The sequence below is a fragment of the Bos mutus genome, chromosome 2 (genome assembly GCF_027580195.1).
Source record: "Bos mutus isolate GX-2022 chromosome 2, NWIPB_WYAK_1.1, whole genome shotgun sequence".
In the NCBI taxonomy this organism is placed as follows: Eukaryota; Metazoa; Chordata; class Mammalia; order Artiodactyla; family Bovidae; genus Bos; species Bos mutus.
Genome location: NC_091618.1, coordinates 10,548,297 through 10,569,694, shown reverse-complemented (window position 1 = coordinate 10,569,694; position 21,398 = coordinate 10,548,297). Strand labels below are relative to the sequence as shown.

At 42.4% G+C, this 21,398-nt stretch overlaps 1 protein-coding gene and 1 non-coding gene across 2 annotated transcripts; both read right to left on the bottom strand.

The window, feature by feature from the left end:
• Positions 1-634: 634 nt before the first annotated feature.
• Positions 635-18,739, bottom strand: PPP1R8 (protein phosphatase 1 regulatory subunit 8). The gene is made up of 7 exons (XM_005895908.2): positions 18,598-18,739; positions 16,609-16,669; positions 11,397-11,550; positions 9,790-10,010; positions 8,111-8,255; positions 3,293-3,357; positions 635-2,078 (listed from the first exon to the last, which is right to left on the bottom strand). Exons 1-7 carry the CDS (start codon positions 18,651-18,653, stop codon positions 1,725-1,727), a joined length of 1,056 nt encoding a protein of 351 aa, XP_005895970.1. The 5' UTR covers positions 18,654-18,739; the 3' UTR covers positions 635-1,724.
• Positions 14,914-15,079, bottom strand: LOC138985026 (small Cajal body-specific RNA 1). The gene has a single exon (XR_011462262.1). It is a non-coding gene; the product is annotated as a small Cajal body-specific RNA 1 (non-coding RNA).
• Positions 18,740-21,398: the final 2,659 nt, after the last annotated feature.

Sequence of the window (21,398 nt, the reverse complement as noted above, 5' to 3'; positions counted from 1 at the left end):
TTAACCAGCACTAATAGTAACCTTTGCTGTGACGACAGGAAGGTGTCCTCATAAGATGAGGACAGTCATCGTTACGGGAGCCGGCAGAGAAGTTAAACTTCTGCCTAGCTGTGATTTTATAGATCTCTGTTCCTTTTACCAGGCTGCTCCTGCTGTGAGTCCACACTCTCAACCTAAGGGATTTGGAACCTTGTTGGCGTTTTCATCACAAAGTCACATACTTTGTCTCACCATACACAAAGTCCACTTGCTGCACAGTGTTCTAGTATGCAAGACACATCCATCCAGTTCAAACTCCAGCTGAAATCCCCTCTAAACACCCTCAACTTCGCTTGCTTTCACTCCTGTGCTTCCTGAGCTGTAGCACAAATGCACGCAGCTGCAGCCAGAGGGTGGTGGTTACACTGGCACAAGGACACCCGTCTTTGTCTTAACCCACTTTGCTCAGTGAGGCTTCATCAGGGGACTGGAATCTCTAATTAGAATTTCCAATTCATCAGGGGGCATCTTTATTTGTGGTAATAAAACGGGGACACAGCGTCACCTCCCAAGCCTGACAGCTGTACCTCTGACAAATATTCCCTCATGGCAGTGGAAGTAGGTGATGGCAACTGAATCACAAACTGCACCAGAATGACAAAAGTTACATTTAATTTACAATGTAATAAAGGTTACAGGTAAAAAGCTACACATAAAGCGTGAAAAGGCCTATTACACAAATGTACAAATCTCTGTACAAAGCTCTTATCAATGTGTCCTACCTTCGTCTCCTATGTTTGTTAGCCAGGTCTTCTAGTCTTGGAGCTCTGGGTCGAGTGGGGGAAAGAGCCTCCGAACCATCATCTAAAAATGTCCTCTTAGAGACATCCGTTACTTCAAAGTAAAAATCTTTTCCTTTTTAATTAGAATTGCTCTAACTGGTCATATCCTTTAAAAATTGCCTTCATAACACACTCAAAAAGGAAAGTAATACCTTAGAGAGTAGAGGACAGTACCCTGAAATCAAGTGAGAAACTTCTGCAAGTACTCAGATTTGACAAGAAAAACAGGTAAAGTTCAAACAATACTGTAAGTTTAAAACTATCAACCCGTGTCTATGGCACTGGTCAGATGAAAAATCAAAATGTTCTCATTCGAACAGAAAGGACAAAAGAGAAAAGCCTAACTGCTGGACCTCAAAACCACTGACCCAGGAAAACACTTTTGAGTTTAAATCTTAGCTTAACTGGAGAATTTTAAACCCTCTTGTTAAGCAACCTGGAATCCGTGGCAACCCTTCTGCTACCTGGACTTGCAGGGATAGTAGGTATAAATTAGGCTACTGGACCCACAAGGCTGGCGGGGCTTCTGTCACCCCCACAGCTCTGGATTCAACCTGAGGGCCTAGAGTCTCTCCCTGGGGTACGTGACCTTAAAGAAAAATGACCCTAGAAAGAGGGAGAAAAGAAAAAAGGAGAAAAGGAAAGCCTGGGGAAAAGCCAGGGCAATCTATTTAAAAGGATATATGAAACATTTCTCTGCAATGAAAGTGTTCTGAAGACAGGTCTTTCTGGGATATTTCAACCTCACCCCCCGTTTTAATATTACATGGTTAGGACCCCAGGAGACATTCTGAAAGACGATACTGCACACATGAAAAGTTTTTCTCCCTAGTTCATTAGCTCCCCCCATCACCCTTCCACCCCATTCCCACCCAATCCCACCCTCCTCCATGACCAAAAATATCAAATCAGTAAGGAAGGTGTGGGCTTCTTGCCCGGCCACGCCTCTTTTGCGTATTTCTTCTTCTTGGGTTCGTTGACAGCTTCGGGGTTATAGACGGCAGGGTTTGGTGCAGGGTTCATGTTCACTGCTGATGGCACAACAGGGGTCAAGTCCACATCAGGAGCAAGGTTCGGGTATGGCATGGGCAAGCCACCAATGAGTGCTGTCCCATGGATGCCGTGTGGCTGGGAGCCAGCTTCACTGTGCGTGGGGGGCAGGCCCCCGTAGAGTCCTCCACTGAAGGCAAAGTTCTGCATGCGCCTGCTCCCGGATTCCTCCAGGCCCAGGGAGCCAGGGCCCTCCACCCGCTTCTTCTGTGGTTTACAGAGGAGACAGAGGTAAGACAGAAGAGTGCTGTTAGGTTCTTCTACTGCAGTCCTAGAAAAACTGGGACAGGCCCCTGAACCTCTAACTCGGTTGTTTCCCAAACAACCCATCTCACTGTCCTCAAATCTCAGGGCCTGAGGAGACCTTACAGTGGTCATCTAACGTGTGGCTCCCAAACACTGCTCCACACAAACTGTTCACCATCCTATGTCAAACCAAGAAAAATGAGGCCAGTGTGTGAACTTTTCATAAAGTAAGACTTATCCAGTTTAAGTGACTATTCTTTACCCTAAGGTCATGCCTCTCTCTCTCTCTGTTTTGATGTTAAAATGCCCTTTTAGGAAACAAAGGTGATTAACAGATGGTTGCAAGTATTCTAATTTTTATTTTCTGGGGGGAAATAGACAGCAGAAAATTCCAAAGGAAGAAGAAAGAAGAGAAAGGTACTCAAGGGGAAATGTGGCACAAATTGTATGGAGTTGTATGAAAAAATTTCATCTTGCACTAAAGTTCAATGAAAGATCTTCCTGAAACAAAGACTAACCAGAAACTTGACTCATTTCTTGATCTAATATATTCTGAAGATTAGAAAAAAAACCAACTCTCTCTAGCAGCTCTGACCAGCATCTTCCAATCACCATTTGAACACCTCTGCCAACAGGGATCTGCTTCCAGGGGCCATTGTTCCCTTTTGGAGCCCTGGCTGTCAGGTAGTTCTCCATGTGTTGAGCACTCAGAACATCTCTGTAGCTTCCACTTCTTGGTTCTTCAATAGAGCTATCTTTAAACCTAACCCAACGTGAGCTGGCTTTCCTATCTGTGTCATTCTTGTTCACAAAATAAAGCCATGGCAAAAGCCAGAGATGCCATGCAGAAGGCAACTATGCCTCCTCTTTGCCTAACAGCGTACTCTGAGTTAAGAAGGGAAGGCTAAAGAAAGGTGGGTCTCTCTGCACCCTACCCCACTGAGAGGTAAATTTACAGACTTGCATCACATCATAATTTACATGCAGCATTAAGCTGGCTCGTCACCTGTAGTTTCTCTATGGCACTCCAGGATCCCGACACACAGATGGGGTAAAAGTATTCCCACAGTATGAAAAACAAGAAAGGAGCAAAGAACGTGTTTTAAAATTAAGCCTACACATGGAAGAGTGGGTTTTTAACCCAGACGATAAAACATTTCAAACATGCCTCCTACCTTGACTGGGACCACTGCAGTCTGCACCATGTTCCGAAAGCGACCAACCGAGGGATCCACATCCTCTGCAAAAAGACATGAGGGCAGGTTAATTCAGTAATCAACCGGGAGGATTAACGTCACACGGCTCAGTGTCAACAGTCATCACAATAACTCATATTAAAACAGTAAAATACAGCCAACACTTCAAGTGTTTGCTGGGTATGTGTTCAATCCTCACAACAACCCTATGAGCTAAGTACCACTAGAGTAAGCATATAACAGATGAGAAAACAATCTCAGGCTTGGAGGAGGAAAATGACAGGCCCAGTCACCTCGCCAGAGAGGAGCCAGGATACAAATCTCAGCAGCCAGAAACAGGCCTGTGCTCTAGACCACTTTCCCATTCCACATACTTCCCTCTTCTGAGGGGAGATTAAAAAAAAAAGCAGACATCATCAATCTCATGTTAGTAATAAAAGAGGGACACCTCAAGAGGTCACACACCACGTACTTTGCTAACACCTGCTCATAAGCGAAAAACAAAATAAGGATTCACACCCAGGGCTTCCAACTTAACTTTGCCTTTCGAGCTGAACACCTGTACACAGGCATACCTCGCTGTACTGTGTCTCACTTTACTGTGCTTTGCAGATATTGCAGGGTTTTTTTTTTAAATTGAAGGTTGGTGGCAACCCTGCATTGTCAGATGATAGTTTGCATTTTTTAGCAATAAAGTATTTAAAGCATTGTAAAGAAACAAGGACATGGTTTTTTTTTTTTTAGATATAATGCTACTTTTTAGACATAATGCTATTGTACACTTGTAAATGTAACTTACATATGCACTGGCAAACCAAACAAATCTGCGTGACTTGCTTTGACATTTGCTTTTTTGAAGTGGTCTGGAACGGAACCCATAATATCTCCAATGCATGTCTGTACAAGGAAGACTCACTAAAAGATCTGAAGCCCCTGCCCTGGCAGGGCGGGAGAGCTTTTCACAGCTTACACACACACTACTGCACCCTACAAAGCTTCTAGCTTCATTCATTCACTCTGCCAGAAGAAAGCACTAAGGTCAGGTAACATGCTTGCAATCAGTCTCTCATTTATTAGACAGAAGGCAGGGAAATAAAGAGCAAAACACGGTCCTGTCTTTAAGGAGCTCACAGCTGTAAAGCCAGATGGGTCACAATACAATGGAGGTGCTTCAAGAGAAGTATGAAAGTAGTGATCTTGGAGCACAGACGGGACACTGGGTTGGATGACCTAGAATGAACAGCTTCCTCACTTAAGACGAAGTGTGGGGAAACAGGCAAGCACAGACTTACTATCATTACTAGAAAAAACAACTCCCTGGCCCTTTTATCTTAATACAGTGGTAGGAAAGGAGTTGTTTCTCTAGCAGACATTGTACACCTTATTTTAATGCATTGAAGGTGTTTGCTATTTAAAGAAACACTCCTGTGAGTCCCTTTGGGATATAAAGTATTCCTTATTTAACTGAAGAGCCCCTGGTTTATTTAAGTTTGGCTTTTCACATATTAGGATGCCTCTAAAGAATATATCCTGGAATTACGTACACAAACAATTGTTGTTCAATGAACAAACGAATGAACAGCTTCTATACGGAAAAGGAAAGAGGAAAAGGTACCCAGGCTCATCAGGAAGGAGACAAGGTCTCTAAAAAAAAGGCACCCTTATTTTCTCTCATTACCATAGGAGCCCTGTTCCAATCAGCCCTTCAGGAAAGCTAAATGAAATGCAAGAGCAACTGGAGCCCAAGAGGCATGGCTAACAGGGTATGTGCCCCACGAACACAACAGGCCTGTGGAAGTGAGGACGAGGCCATCGAGGAGACCCTGTCCTGTGCTGGCTGAACGGTGTTCGGTCCTCTCACCCTTTCCTCATTCTCGAGCTATTCGACTCCTGAAGAGGGAGTCTATCCACTGCAGGAAATCTCTGCTCCTGGAAGATCTACCAAGAAGTTCCTTGCCAGGTCTACTTCTGGTATAGGAAAGTCTGCACAGGTAAATGCAAAAGGGCTGGCAGATGATGACTGGGATAATGGCTAACATTTATCAAGAGCTACTGAGTGCCTGGATGAAGCACAAGCTGGAATCAAGATTGCTGGGAGAAATATCAATAACCTCAGATGTGCAGATGACACCACCTTATGGAAGAAAGCAAAGAGGAACAGCCTCTTGATGAAAGTGAAAGAGGAGAGTGAAAAAGCTGGATTTAAAACTCTACATTCAAAAAAGGAAGATCATGGCATCCAGTCCCATCACTTTATGGCAAATAGATGGGGAAACAATGGAAACAGTGACAGACTTTATTTTCCTGGGCTCCAAAAATCACTGCAGATGGTGACTGCAGCCATGAAATTAAAAGACACTTGCTCCTTGGAAGAAAAGCTATGACAAACCTAGAGAGCATATTAAAAAGGAGAGACATTTACTTTACCAACAAAAGACAAAGCTATGGTTTTTCCAGTAGTCATGTATGGATGTGAGAGTTGGACTATAAAGAAAGCTGAGCGCCAAAGAATTGATGCTTTTGAACTGTGGTGTTGGAGAAGACTCTTGAGAGTCCCTTGGAGTGCAAGATCAAACCAGTCCATCCTAAAGGAAATCAGTCCTGAATATTCACTGGAAGGACTGATGCTGAAGCCGAAGCTCCAATACTTCAGCCACCTGATGTGAAGAACTGACTCATTGGAAAAGATCCTGATGCTGGGAAAGATTGAAGGCAGGAGGAGAAGGGGATGCCAGAGGATGAGATGGTTGGATGGCATCATCAACTCGACGGACCTAAGTCTGAGCAATCTCTGGGAGTTGGTAACGGACAGGAAAGCCTGGTGTGCTGCAGTCCATGGGATCGCAAAGAGTCAGACACGACTGAGTGACTGACCTGAACTGAGTGCCGAGCACATATCTGAGGTATTTTCACTTAATCATTTAATCTCCCCATCAATCCTGTGGGGCCAGAACTCTGATATGTCACTTGGCCAGAGGGTCACAGAGCTACCAAGCAGAGATGTGAATTTCATACCCAGGCCCTCTGATCTGAGCCCACGCTCTTAAACACTCTGCCACACTCTCCCTGAACATACTGCCTTCATAAAGTTCCAGGACAATAACTTTCTTCTTTTTCTTTTTAGCTGCACCATGTGGCATGTGAGATCTTAGTTTCCTGACCAGATACTGAACCCATGCCCCCTGCATTAGGAGCAGAGAGTCTTAACCACTGGACCACCAGAGAAGTTCCACAATAATTTTCAAGAGAAAAAACAGAACATATCAGACCCCAGGTCTTCAAGACTTAATGAATTATCTAGTTCAGTCATTCCCATACTGTAGGCTGTTTATCAGTACAAATAAGAGCTTATTAAAACTACAGATTTCTAAGTCCAACCCCTAGAAACTCTTATCTGGCATCCAGAAATAAACTTTCTAGATCAGTCATTCAGCTCCTGACTGGCCATTTCCCTTGGGCATTCACTACTTTGACAAGTTATTCATTCCACTTCACACATCATCAGAAAGTGAACAAAAGTCACTAGAATGAATGCTCCAATCTTTCACAGGAATTCTTTTAATTCTTCTTCTAAATATAAGGATTTGTTGTTGCTTTTAATGCCAAGCCAAATACTTGCTACTCACAGGCTCTGGTTTCACCCACTCCTTCCTCCTGAAGGTCAGCCTTGCAAACACCCACCCTCAGGGTGCCTCCCCCCAATATGCTCTCCTTCATGCACATTTCCCAGCATTCAGGGACCACTGTCTATAGCTGGGAGTCTCCTTCTCCCTTAAGACTACAAAACACATTTAGTATTTTAGTAGAAGTTATAGCCTTAAAAAGGCAAGTCTTCCGTGCAGTTAATAGTGGCAGTAAGTTGTCCAATTTTAAGAGTTATCAGTCATACACAGATCCCCAGGAAGACAACAGTGTCTGCTCTAACCTATACTTAAACTCTGCTATGATACTGCATCAGCAAAGGAGAACTACAGCCATGCTCTATATACTGAATTGTATGGGGCCTTGCTCTAGCTACTTCTTTCACACTGCAACTGGATAATGCTTGAGTGTTCAGGGCACTCCATCAATGAAAAAGCATAGTTTGTTTTATTGTACTTCACAGACACTGAGTTTTTTGTATCGATAAATTTGAAGGAATCCTGCATCGAGTAAGTATTTCAGTGCAATTTTCCCAACAGCATTCACTCACTTCCTAGCTCTGTGTTACATTTTGGTAATTCTCACGTTTCAAACTTTTCCATTATTATTACAGTTGTTATAGTCGGAGAAGGCGATGGAACCCCACTCCAGTACTCTTGCCTGGAAAATCCCATGGATGGAGGAGCCTGGTAGGCTGCAGTCCACGGGGTTGCGAAGAGTCGGACACGACTGAGCGACTTCCCTACAGTGATCTATGACCAGTGATCCTTGTCACTATTGTAAAAAGATTACAACTTGCTGAAGGTTCAGATGATGGCTGGTGTTTTTTAATAACAAAGTATTTTTTTAAATTAAGGTATGTACATTGTCTTTTTAGACGTGATGCTACCACACACTTAACAGACTACAGCGTAGTGTAAACATAACTTTCACATGTACTGGGAAATCAGAAACTGTGTGTGACTTGCTTTACTGAAATTCTTGAACCAAACCCACAATATCTCCAAAGTATGCCTGTACTGTACAAAAATATCTCCCCTGAATATAGCACCTGTTATTCTAAACCTTGTTGAGAAACAACTGACCTACAGGTTGTGTAAACTACTCTCTAGGATCACAGCCTTTTCATCAGAAAAAACCAGGAAGACATCTCACCTGGGTTGATGATCTCATCATCCTCACTAAAGGTCACCCGTGAGTTCTTCCTCTTCCTCTTTGGTCTCTGAATGTCCAGATTCCCCTCCTCAATGGTGAGAGTGGAAATCCGCTTGTTGTGGGCAGTGTTGAATTCTGTCAGGTTCTGGGCCAGAGTTCACACAGGAAAGACAGGAATGAGTACACAAGGAATTTGAAGGAGAATATTAACAAACAAAGAGCAGGAAGGGATTAGGAGCTAACCTTGACCTCTTCACATAGATGAAATTCTCTTTTGCATCCAGAAAAGATTACTGTCCCTAAATAGCTAATACCAGCAAGACTCATTTGACAGAATGTGGAACATCTTCAGTGACCAGTGAGGCAGTGATATTCAAAAGGGGATAAAGGACCTTGAGCTGAAAACAAGACATCTGTGCAAAAACCCTTGAATTGAGGTTTAGGGGTTTTTTGAAGAAGGTTTTCGTGTCTTCATGCTGAGAATTAAAAGAATGCGACTGGGAAGAAATTCAAGAACTGTTTTAAGTAACAAAACAGATGAGAAAGAAAAACTGACAGTTTCTTTCCCAGTAGCTCGCTCCTTTAAAACTAGCTAGGACGCTGCCAGTGCACTGAATATTTGGCATTAATATTTTGTCACTCCCCATCCCTGTCTGGCCCCATTTCTATTCATAACTATCCATCCATCTCAGTGATTAACCTGGCCTCAGCACTGCTGCCTGCCTCTTTTCAATCCCTTGGACTTATTTCAATCTGCGCTGCAGTTTGAGACATCCCAAATGTCTTGAGAACAAGACCTAGAGATACAGGAGGAGGCATGGAAGCAGCCTGGAAAAGAATGGGCAAGAGGGACTGCCAGCCAGGCCCCTGGCCATAAGGCTACTTATTTACAACCAAGTAACTTCTGAGTTGTAAGATTTCTACTGTGCTTTTTTCTTCCTAAGATTTGGGAAACTGCCTCTGTATACAAGAAGAGTAAATGTGTGTGGGTGGTTACGGACAGGCAGGCATTTGATCTACCTGGATAGACCAGTCACACCAATACAGTGACAGACATGTGAAGACAAAAGCTACACCACCAACTACTGGGGTCAACTCTAGACAAGGAAAACCTTAACACATCAAAGTCAAATCTTGTACAATTCAGGGCAGCCAGGTCCAGAGCAAAAGCAGTCTAGTTCTACTCAGAAGATTCTTGGGCTGACTGGATGGTATCCAAAAAAGCTACATAAATGAATGAAAGCTTCAATCTCTGTAAGCCAGTGCTGTTCAAACAAACTTTCTGGATGATAGAAATGTTTTCTATCAGAGCTATTTAGTATGGTTAGTCACTAGCTACATGTGACTCTTGAGTACTTGGAATGTGGTTAGTGGCTACTGCATTGGATAGTATAGCTCTTAAGAAATGTAACTCCCAGCCTGGCTTCTAACATGCAGCAAAGGTGCCCAAGACAACCATAAGGGTCTACTGGTTAGTCAGCCCTGGATATATTTAACCAAACCCACACAATGCAGATTTCCAAGGGCCACACCACACTGGCAAAGTGGCAAAGGCTTATCACTCTGTTCAAGAAAACCTCCAGCTGCTAAGTCACTGGATTTCAAGCTACACAGAACAGCTACATACTGCAAAAACCAGAGTCTCCAAGACGTAACAATGACACAGACAATAGAATTACATCAAGTTCTGTCTCCTCCTCGGGAAGCCCCAGTAAGCCCTTGAGTTCATCATCCTCTCCACCCATCTTCTCATCTCCTTTCACAGCTGATGGCAATGTCTGAGGCTTCTCACGGAGAGTGTATGCCCGTGTGGATGCACCAAATGAGACCGTGGAGTCGATGGGAATTTGCTGAGGCTTGTGAGGCTCCAACCGAATGTGACCCAAGAAAGTGCCGTGTGCTGGGAATAACCAAATCAGAAACGTAAGAGAGGAAAAGAAAAAAACAAACAAAAAACAAACCTGAGTTGCAGAAGAGAAGCTTCTGCCAGCACATCAGTTTTGCTTTTTAAAACAGAAATGGCATTGGGTCCACTTTGCATCCCTTGTCATGAGTCACACTGAAAAGGAAACTCCTTCACTGAATCCTTTATCACTACAGTGGATTTCTTACACATCTACAGAGCTGCTGTTACCCCACATAACAAGTTTCTCTGCTGCCAGACTGACTCCATTCTGGGTCCAGCAGGAAAGGCTCCAACCCAGCAAAAGCCATTCCCCGCAAGGAGGAGGACAGGAACTGCTGCAGTCTGACCTCTCCAGCCCCAAGCCTAAGGAATACAGGAACTGCTGGACTGGTAGCAGTCATACTTGGGGATTCCCCAGGATAAGAAATGAGGCTGGCTGAAACACGTGCAATACCAATGGCAAGGTAGGCCAAAAATCCTACTGGAGAGTCTGGATATTTTTCCATGTCTACATTCTGCATATTATGAAATGGAGAAAAAAGATGACATAAATTTTCAAGTAAGTGAGTCTGAGTGAACTCCGGGAGTTGATGATGGACAGGGAGGCCTGGCGTGCTGCGATTCATGGGGTCGCAAAGAGTTGGACACGACTGAGCGACTGAACTGAACTGAACTTATGAGACAAGGCTCTCCAAAAACCATCATAACCATACTGGGGTAATGTGTGCATGTGTATGGGGAGGGGGAAAAGGAGTAAAACACAATCAACCCAGGAAGGAGATCCTTTACGTTCCATGCTGCAATTAATTATACACAGGTGAAAATGAACAAACTTCAAGGCCTCATGTAATCAAGTTTCAATTGCATTTCTGAGATTATCTCTGACAAACTTGAAAATCTTATAGTTAGGGTGTGCTCAGAGAATTAAAATTGATATTAGTAGTAATAGTCAAAGCAAAATGTAGCTGAGATAAAGAACCTATTATAAAAAATGAACTTGCTCAAAATAAGGATTTTTTTTAATGTCCTGTACCCACAACTCTGCTACATTAATGGAGCTAACCACAGCTTCTGCTTAAACTGGATCACAATCTCACAGGGGCCTATAAACACATTCCCTAGTTCCTAGGTGTTTTTTTGTTCTCTCTATACCTATTAGTCTCTTCAGGAAAGTACTCCCTAAAATCTTCTTCTCTCTCCACTCATCAATTACTTCAGTAAAATAGGAAATACCACAGGAATGGAGGACTTATTCAAAAACCAAACATAAACTTCTTTGATGAACAATAAAACACAATTTCAAATCTGAAGAACCCAAAGAGCATCTCCACACTGCCCAAAAGGGAATGTGTAAAATGGGATGGGATATGAGTTACTTACTACTGTTGAGATCTATAAGGAAAACTCTCTTCAGATGCTTGTGGTAGACCAAGGCAGCATGGACCCGAGAGCAAGACTGGTGGTCAATTGTGAAGTCGCACAAATCAGGGTTTCGCCCAAATAAGTAATACTTCTTCTCATCGATAATCAGTTTCTAAATAAATATAAAATACTACTTAAAGCTGGTTTCAACAGGGTTTAGCAAAGTCTTCCAATAAAAGTAGAGCATATTAACATAAAATTCCTTGTCAAAGTAAAAATATATATATACGTATGTATATGTATATATATTTCCTATTATTCTTCAAGATAAAGAGCTCAGAAAAATTTACTAACATTTTTGGGGGTTGGCAATGATTATCCCCAAATACAGTGGTCAAATGTTGAGTGCCGAAATGAAAAGAACTTTCCCTAATCCTATTAGATGTAAATGGCCTGCAAGAGAGGTTGTCTTCTTTTCATTGTAAATTTAAGATTTCACTTAACTTTAGGTTGAGCAGGAAATAAAAACCTAAGGCATGCCTATAAAGGAATAAGACCTCTTTTCAGAAAAATACATATTCAAATGAAGATTATCAACTGGTTCGCAAAGGAAGGGAGGTATAAACACTTACCTATATGCTAATCATGCTGCCAGAGCCCCAAAATATTTTTGGAACCCCCTTGAAATCAGAATTACATTAGACATCACTGTATGAGCCTCTAGATCTACCTTTATGGCCCCATTTCATTTTGGCACAAAAAAGCATTACTCAGAGTTAACTCTAAATGAGTACTTGCTTTGTCCAAATATGGTATGACTTCATAGGGCAAAGATTTTCCAGGTTTGAGGGAAGAGAACGTACAGATTTACATTTATTGTGAGGCGAACGTGATAACCACAACACTACGGAAACTGGATTGTACAGATTTACATTTATTGAAGGGCTATTTTTTGCTAGGCATTTTAAGCATTATCTCATCTAATCCTCAAAACAAGTCTGTGAACTAAGTATCACATTTATTATAGAAAGTCAAAATGTTAGTTGCTCAGTTGTGTCCGACTCTTTGCAACCCCATGGACTGTAACCCGTCAGGCTCCTCTGTCCATGGAATTCTCCAGGCAAGAATACTGGAGTGGGTTGCCATTACCTGCTCCAGGGAATCTTCCCGACCCAGGGATCGAACTGGGGTCTCCTGCATTGCAGGCAGATTCTTTACCGTCTGAGCCACCAGGGAAGCTTATCACCTTTATTATTAAACATAAGAAAATAAATTCAGAGAGATGAATCTAGTCATTCAAGGCAGTCAGGCTGGTTAACTAGCAGATGTGGGATTTAAATTCAGGTATGAATAACTTGCAACGCTAATATTCTAAACAACAGTGCCATGGGTCTGAAATAATTCTGAGAAGAACTCCAAAATGTTTCTAACCACTCCTGTGGAACTGGAAAAAATAGAACTATATAATGTCTCAATATAATAGCAGAAAAGAGGATGTTGCAGAGCAGCAAACTGTTATTTTAAAAATTGCAGGGGCTGACGTAGCACTGTTAACTTTTATTTTGCCAAAAAAGAACTTTCTTTTAAAATTGTCACCAATCATTTTATAAAAGAAAGGTCATTTTAACAAAAAAGCAGGGAGGAAAAGGATAAAGGGTCACTCTTTGAGTTGAATTTAGCTTTATGAAAAACTCACTACACTGTCTTTTTCTTTTAATCCTAGATCAGTAAAGCTTTTCCAACATACTGGTTGTGGACTGGGCTGTCACAGATGAAGGACCGTAGGTTAAATTTTTGCTAACACTTCATTCAGTTCTTAAGGTCTACAATTTGAGCCTTTGAAAAATAACCCTCATTCATATATATTATGTTGTTCCTTTACAGTTTTTATTTTTATCTGCACCACGTGGCTTGTAGGATCTTAGTTCCCAGACCAGTGACTGAACCCGTGCCCTTGGCAGTAAAAGCGCCGATCCCTAACCAGGAATGCCAGGGAATTCCCTGTTTTTTTTTCTTTAAACAGAATGTCTCACTAAGCTCTAGTTCACATTTCACACTATGCTCCTTCTAAAATCCCTGAGAGAAGACAGCACAAAGCTGAGCAAGGAAGTACAGTCAAATTAGGATGGTACCAGGCTAGGAATCAAGAGGCTTATTTTTCGTTCCTGGCTATGTCACTGAACTCACGGTGGGCTGCTATTCTCCCCTGTGCTTCAGTGTTCTTACAAAACCAGAAATGCACCTCACATGCTGGTAACAGTTAACAACTGCTGAGTACTTAAGTGCACACATTGTGCTGTGAGTTTTATGCTATGTCATTTCATCTTTACAGCCACTCTGTGAGGCAAGGAGGTACTATTATTCCTATATTTATAGATAGGAACAGTGAGGCATAAAGAAATTAATTAATATATGCAAGTTCACACTGCTAGATATTTATAAACTGGATTACAAATTCAGGTCTGATTTCACACAGTCTAAGCTTTTATAACCACTATATATTTTCTTCACTCTTCCTGCATCAAAAAATCTACCATATGGCAAAAAACATTTAAGGAGTGAACAAGTAGTATAGGTCATAATCTTAATTTTTTTTTAAACACTTACCCAGTTACTTGCCAGCTTATACGTTAAGGCTCAAAGGGATGGGGGTCACCTTTGGGAAACTCTGTCCAGCAGAGCCCACTTGCTGCTGGGAGAGCTTGTTCCAGGCCCCTAGTGCTAGGGGGCATCAAGATTTAACAACAGTCTGACAGCTCAATCCCACAATCATCCCATGCCTGCTTAGACCCAAATATTAAGACTTGGGTTAAAAATAAGATATTGCTTTAGAATTGTGAGAGCCCTAAAATGTCAACATGTTATTTTCTCTAGGTAATATCTATGCAAGTTGAATCTCATAGATGCATTTCCCATTCGTATCTATATGCACATACATGATGTCTTCACAAACTTAAATTTGCTAACCACAGAACTCACAAGCTGGACTTAAACAGTCATAAGACCACCAGCTCTTGGGTTCTAATACAAAATTGATCACCTTTCTATGATTCCCAGCTTCCCTGGTGGCTCAGTGGTAAAGAATCCACATACCAATGCAGGAGACACAAGTTTGATCCCTGGGTTGGGAAGATCGCTGGAGAAGGAAATGGCAACCCACTTCAGTATTCTTGCCTGTGAAATGCCAAGGACACAGGAGCCTGGTGGGCTACAATCCATGGGGTCACAAAAGAGTTGGACACAACTTAGCAACTAAACACCACCACCACAAGGTGTCAATACCAGAGATTTAGGTGTTTAGAGAAGAAAGAGAAAAAGCCTCCAAATTAAATATGCACATTCACAATTAAAGGTATCTCAATTACAGAAGTGTGAAAATGTAGAGGAAAAAAAAACAGTATGCCTCAGAAGCAAGAAAATGAGTGAATTCTAAGACAATTTGCTTCTTCTGTCCAGGTGAATGAAATAATGCACTGGCCCTTCAGTAGTCACTAAACCACAACTGCTTAACTAGCTATGGCTAATACCATTATCCAGTTGTGCCTCTGAGTTATAACTCAGAGTGTATCTTTACACCCTGGGCTTAAAAGACTCATGGCTTTTGTTTTAATATTGCACTTCTTAAACCCAGCTATCACAACACATCACAGGCCTCTGACATAAGGCTTGGACATAGATAGCTCGGTTAGTATCAAGTGCTGCCTAAATCCTTAAATAATAAGCAGATTTGGAGTCTATTTCTCTCAGAAACAACACAGCGATACCTATGGATTGTAACATGACACCTTTGTGGCAACTCAGCATACCTAAGAGCACTGAAAGACATTACCAGTTAATGGAAACCAGTAATCAGAGGGATGTTTGACAAGTTGAGAGTGCTTTGAAAATATATATTATTTCTCAAAAGAATTATGATATTATCCTTAAAGTTTCTTAAAGCTCCTTACTGTTTCTCCCTATTTCAAATTAAAGATTTATTATATTCTGGTTAAAAAAATAGATTTCTGTATGTCTATTCAGCAACATTTTATATGTGTGGAACAGTTTATAGTTTAAAAAAAAAAAAGAAGACATTTTAGCTAAATTATTCCCTTGAATAATCCTGATATTTTGTAACCTTTAAGACAGAAGAACCCAAGACAAAGTGGTTCTAACTGACTGGCTAAGGGCTTGATGAATTAATCACAACTTCTGCCTTAATGTTTTGCAAAATACATGTATCACTACAACATCCTGAAGGTGAAAACAATGTATTTATACAACAGCCTTCAGGAGATCTCACAGACAGTTTTCATTATGGAGTGCAATGTTTTTACTATATACACCAAAGAAAAATAACTGCACTCAACAATAGGGCCTTGAACTTAAAATGTTATCTGAGCAAGCAAACCTAAAATTGGTTGAAGACATGGAGACTCACAACTCGATGGCCACAGTGGGCTTAATCCCCATTTCTTGGTAAATAAATGGCAACAAAAGAATTAAAAAAAAAATCCACACAACCTAATAGCTAAACAAAACTCGTGTTCTCTTGCAGTTCTATGTGGTTTTCATTCTAGAAACTTGGAGAAAAGCTAGAATTCTGCTACAGTTGTTCTTTATAGTACTTACTTTGATTATAATCATGTAAATTTTTGTTTGGTTCTGTCTTTCCCACCAGATGATTTCTTTGAAAACAGGAACCATGTTCATTTTGTTCACTGCTGTATTCCCTATGCCGAGCACAAAGACTGGCACATAATAAGCACTCAGTAAATGTTTAAATGAATGAATGAATTTCATCACCATTTCCATTCTCTTTTTTGAACATGTGTCTTAGTTTATTATCTTCTAGCTTGAATGTCATAAAAGCAATTTAAAAGCTGAATTCAATCTATATAATTCACTTTCTTTAATTATTGCAGATCTTGCACCTTCCACACAATTCCACATACTCAGAGAGAAGGAATTCACCAAGTTATAGGGCATCCAGTTTCACTGAGGCCTACAGGCCCATGATCTATTAAAACCCTTCATTTGGAAGGTAAGAGAAGTCACAAAAAAACTGAGTATCTGTGGAGATACACATTGGCATGTGTTTTATCACTATGTGCTTTTAATGGAAAAAAATCAGGATGAACAAAAGTAGCATTGCTGGAAAACAAAGCACAGGAGAGGGGGTGGAAAAGTGAGTCACTGGCAAGAATCTTTAGTGTGGTGGGGAAAAAAGGGAAGACGTGTATTTCCATACCTCAATTAGCTTGTCTCCTTTGACTACATCCAGATGTAAACCAGGAGGGGGTTTACCTGCCCTGAAAAGTAACAGTGAAAAAATATTTTCAGGGTGAGTTTGTAAATGCCATTTACAATCATTATCCCATTCAACACTGGAGCTCTCTTACCAGCCTATAATTAGTTCATGTTCAAGCAGAAATGTCATCTACTTTACTGTTATTATAGCTCCTTTCTGCATTTGACACTTACCTCCCCAGTGATTCAACTGCTCTAAAACATATTTCAGGGGATCTGTATTTAGAGCAGCACCAAAGAAACCTGTATTTTAACACTGAATTATCTACCTTGGAGAGAAAGCAGCACAGATAATTCAAGTACTATAGTCGGAGTTGTCTGGTCACTTTGAGTTTGAGCCTAAGATTTGCCACTACCAATAATTACCATACAACGGTAGAATAAATCAGTTGGTGTCTGGGGCTGATCAAGGTAGACTCATCACAGAAGAAACAGAGGGTATTGTCCTGAACTGAGGTCAAACCAGATATGTAATTTAGGCAGTTAGGGCAATCCAAAACTATGCCATGAAACCAGGTACCAATAAATACAAGAGATATTTGTTAACTTTGAACAGGTCATTCTACAGTGGCATGTATAAGGGAACTTTTCTCTATACTCCTATAATCATACCATCCAAGGGAGACAAATATATGTCAAAGCACCTAACACAATGTCTGGTGCACACCAGACGTTAAGGAAATGATAAGTGATCTTATACAGTCTCTTCTAACTATAAATTTACTATCCTGGCCCAGTAAACTTATAGTTAGAAGACATAAGTAAATATTCTGAAATCAATGTGGCAAGGAACCGAAATGGACACAATTTGCAGACTGGAGCAGCTCTGCGTTACAGAAGTGCAGAGGGACCCAGAAAATAGCTACACATTCCCTTGTTTCCTGTGTTTGCTCCTCTGAAGTTTGAAGAACAATCTTACCAGAGTCCCAACATCTACGCACGCGTTGCGTGCACACACACACAAACACAAATGCATCCATTTACATCTAGCTGAAGATACAACATAGTCATCTCACAAGCCTGACCCAACTCCTATATGGTGGTTGCTGGGAGGACAGTGCATTGGACAAAAGCCCATTTTGTCTGGAAACCAGGGAAAGCCAAGTTACATCCAAAATATGCTTTCTGAACTCCTACTATGTGTCTGGCTCAGGCCTAGGAACTGTGACTCTACAGATACATTAGGCAGCCCTTGAGGGATTCAATATAACGGAGCCAGAGAGTAACACACACAAACAATACACTGTGACGAGCAGACACAGCTCTAACTCGGATGGGTCGCCTTACCGGGCAATTTATATAATTAATCGTGTACTCCACTCAAAGACTAAAATTATTCCATTATTCCCAAGAACTTGAGAAGGGAGGAAAGGGGTTCATCCTAACAAGCAAGGATGCCCTCTGGTGCCCGACTTCGCGCTGGTGGCTAAGAGCACAGGAGTAGGTCAGAGCTGTTCCTGCCCTCAGGGAGCTCCCAGTCAGCGAGAGATAGGCAAGGGCCGCACCAGGCTGCAGTAACAACCGCGGGATGCGAGGCTCTGAAAGGGGATCGGGGCCAGGAAGCTAGCTCGCGCGCGCTCGGGACAGAAAGCGGGGGGCAGGTACCGGGCTCCACAAGAGCACCAGGCACTCAGTCAGGAGTTGGGGTAAGTTCGAGACCAAGGCCCCGAAGCGCCCCGGCAGCCGGCTGACTTCCCGAGGGGCTCCCTAAGCCAGCGCCTCAGAGCCCCCAACTCTGGGTTTCCTCGGTTTCTGGGCCCGGGCTCCAAGCTCCAGGTTCCTCCACACGCCGCCCGGCCCGACGGACACTTCTCCCTCTGTCAGTCCTAAGATGTTTGGGCCGTTCGGCTCGCTGCGAGAAATCAGCCGCCCGGCCGGCACAGGCCAGCGCAGGCCTGGCCACTCCAGCGCTGGTCGCCCCGCCACTCACCAGGTCGGGCAGTCGAACAGCGGGAGGCTGGAGCCGGAGTTCGCGGCTGCCGCCATCTTGCGTCTCCCCCTCCCATTTGGCGGGCCCGAAGCACGCTGGGAAACTGGAAGACCCAGAGGGGGGAGGCGGCTTCCCAGCGACCTGTGCGTCTGCGCGCGCGCGCACACACACACCCACGCACGCACGCACGCACCGACGCACAGGGCGCTGTAGTAGCGGTGGACACTGGGATCCCGTTTAGAGGTGTTTTTCAGGGTTTGAGAGAGTTGACCTTCCCCGGAGGCCAGGGCTTCTCTCGGCCGGCAGTTGTCTGAGGAAAATGGGCTCGTAGGGAGGGGTTCGGTTTCCCTCTACGTTCTTTTTGCAAAGACGCTCCCAGGCTCTGAAGTCTTGTGATGCCACCCTTGCCCTGGGCTCGCACCGTCAGCCTTTTGACTCCCAAGATGGAGAGAAGCTAGAGGGTATAGGGCTTAGGGATTGGAAAAACACCGGTCTGCTGTGTCTCCTCTAATGGTCCTGAGAAGCTACCTTTCGGGGTCGTGTAAACTCTATAGACAAACAGCCAGGGACGGATCCAACCAGATGGCAGGCGTCCAGATCATCAAAACGCATGACTGAAAAAGGTTATTTAATCAAGTGGAGGCCTCTTTGGATTTTAAAATTTTGGTCATAGTGACTAGATTGTATAACGAAGACAGGATACAGGTCTGCTTTTGTCCAACAGCTGGGTGAAAGATCATCAGCAGGGCTTCTGGTTGTAATGGCTTATGTCTAATGCTGCTGCTAAGTCGCTTCAGTCGTGTCCGACTCTGTGTGACCCCATAGACAGCAGCCCACCAGGCTCCCCCGTCCCTGGGATTCTCCAGGCAACAACCCTGGAGTGGGTTGCCATTTCCTTCTCCAATGCATGAAAATGAAAAGTGAAAGTGAAGTCGCTCAGTCGTTTCCAACTCTTAGCGACCCCATGGACTGTAGCCCACCAGGCTCCTCCATCCATGGGATTTTCCAGGCAAGAGTACTGGCATATGTCTACTGAGTGCTTATTTGGGCAAGAATTTAGTCTATATGGATCATCTCATTTAATCCTTAAAACTCTCTTTGAAATAGGTATTATGATCCCTGAGGGGAGGCTCAGAGAGACTGAATTGCCCAGAATCACGCTAGAACGAGTGGGATTCAAACCTAAATCTGTATGAGGCCAAAGCCCATGCTCTTGAATCATCACTCTCTCTCACACTTTGATGTTGATATGATCATATTTATTTTATTAGCATGCAACTGAAGCCCAGCACTTTTTCAGTTTTGTAGAAAACATGAGAGGATTATCCAACCTGTTTTTTTCTTTTAAGGAAACCAAATGCAAAATTACTGTTCACCTATAAAGAGGCATTGCACAGCAGATTATCTCTTTCTATGGTGGAGTTCTTGTCCTGATTCCCTACTACTGGTCCTCTAGATTTTAAATCTAACATCAACCTGTTCAAAAGATTTTGCCCTGGGTGACATCTCCAGGCATCAAGATTTAACTGTAGCATATTAACTTAGAATTTAAAATGATCAACTGTTAGGAGAATCACATGTTCCACTGGTCTTCAAAAGCACAATAAACTCATCCAGCAAGGATGTTAACTGGTCAGATCACTTCTTTTTTTTGGGGGGGGGGGCTGCATGTGTGGCTTTCAGGATCTTAGTTTCCTCACCAGGGATTGAACCCGGGGCCACAGCAGTGAAAGCACCAAGTCCTAACCACTGGACTGCTAGGGAATTCCCTCAGATCACTTATCTAATGAACGGGTTAATATAACCCTTTTCCAGGCCTGTGATTCCAAAGATAGACTAGGCCAATAGTTCTAAACTTGGTTTCAGGGAAACAGGCTATAGCTTCCTTCTTTGAGCACAAGGACTTGATTCTTAAAAAGAATTAAATTGTCTCAAGTGTTTTGAGTATAACAGAAAAGAGAAGGTACTTTTATCTGGAGAGATTGTGTGGGCCTTTGAGGTCCTATGCCCTTTTCAGGCATGAGGTGGTACTGAAGGCATTTCTAGCTGTCAGTGACCTTAATAACATGTCAGCTTTCTTTCAATTTCTCAGCTTCCATGGGTGGTCCATTATTTAATCCCTTATAATGCTGAATATACACCCAAGAAAACTAAAACTATATTCTTACCCTTATAATTCTTTATTCCTTGGCCATTTCCCCTGTCTTCAGCACAGCTAATATTCACACTGACCGCTGATGTGATGTAATGGCACACTTACCTAGGCCTTATAAAGCAAAATGCTCTTTGTTTGGGTACCAATGATGTCAGTACAGATGCAAACTAGAGGACAGCAGTCTAGGAGGTGAACCTTTTGAAATGTAAAGACTGATAGACTAGCTGCCAATGGGTTTTGGTATCTCAAAAAAGATTAGTTTCTTAGACTTTGAGACTTCCTTAGAATAGAATCTAAAGACATAAGGAATATACTGAAATAAAAAAAAAAAACTTCCTTAGAACATCTTTGATATGAATGATCAGATGGAGACACTGAAAAAAAAAATTGTTTGTATAGAGATGGTACATCAGGAAACTTCATTTAACCGGATGGTGAACAAAAAATTTACAAGGTGCTAAGAAAAGAAAAGATGTTCATGAAAAGTGAATAGAAATTGCCATTACTCCGGATTGTTAAAGCTTTGTGAAAGAGGTGGTGGAAGGACAGTTTGTATTAATGATGAACAGAGACAGTGTATAGGTCTAAAGGTCTGGTTTTGAAGTCTGTGTGCTTGAGATCAGATCCTGGCGCCACTGCTCCTAAA

Excerpts from the sequence above, each read along its gene's own strand:
- PPP1R8 (XM_005895908.2), bottom strand. The coding sequence starts at position 18,653 with ATGGCGGCAGCCGCGAACTCCGGCTCCAGCCTCCCGCTGTTCGACTGC. Across the intron at positions 11,551-16,608 it reads AAGGAGACAAGCTAATTGAG|AAACTGATTATCGATGAGAA; the intron begins GTATGGAAATAC and ends ATATTTATTTAG. Across the intron at positions 10,011-11,396 it reads CCTTATAGATCTCAACAGTA|CACACGGCACTTTCTTGGGT; the intron begins GTAAGTAACTCA and ends GGTTATTCCCAG.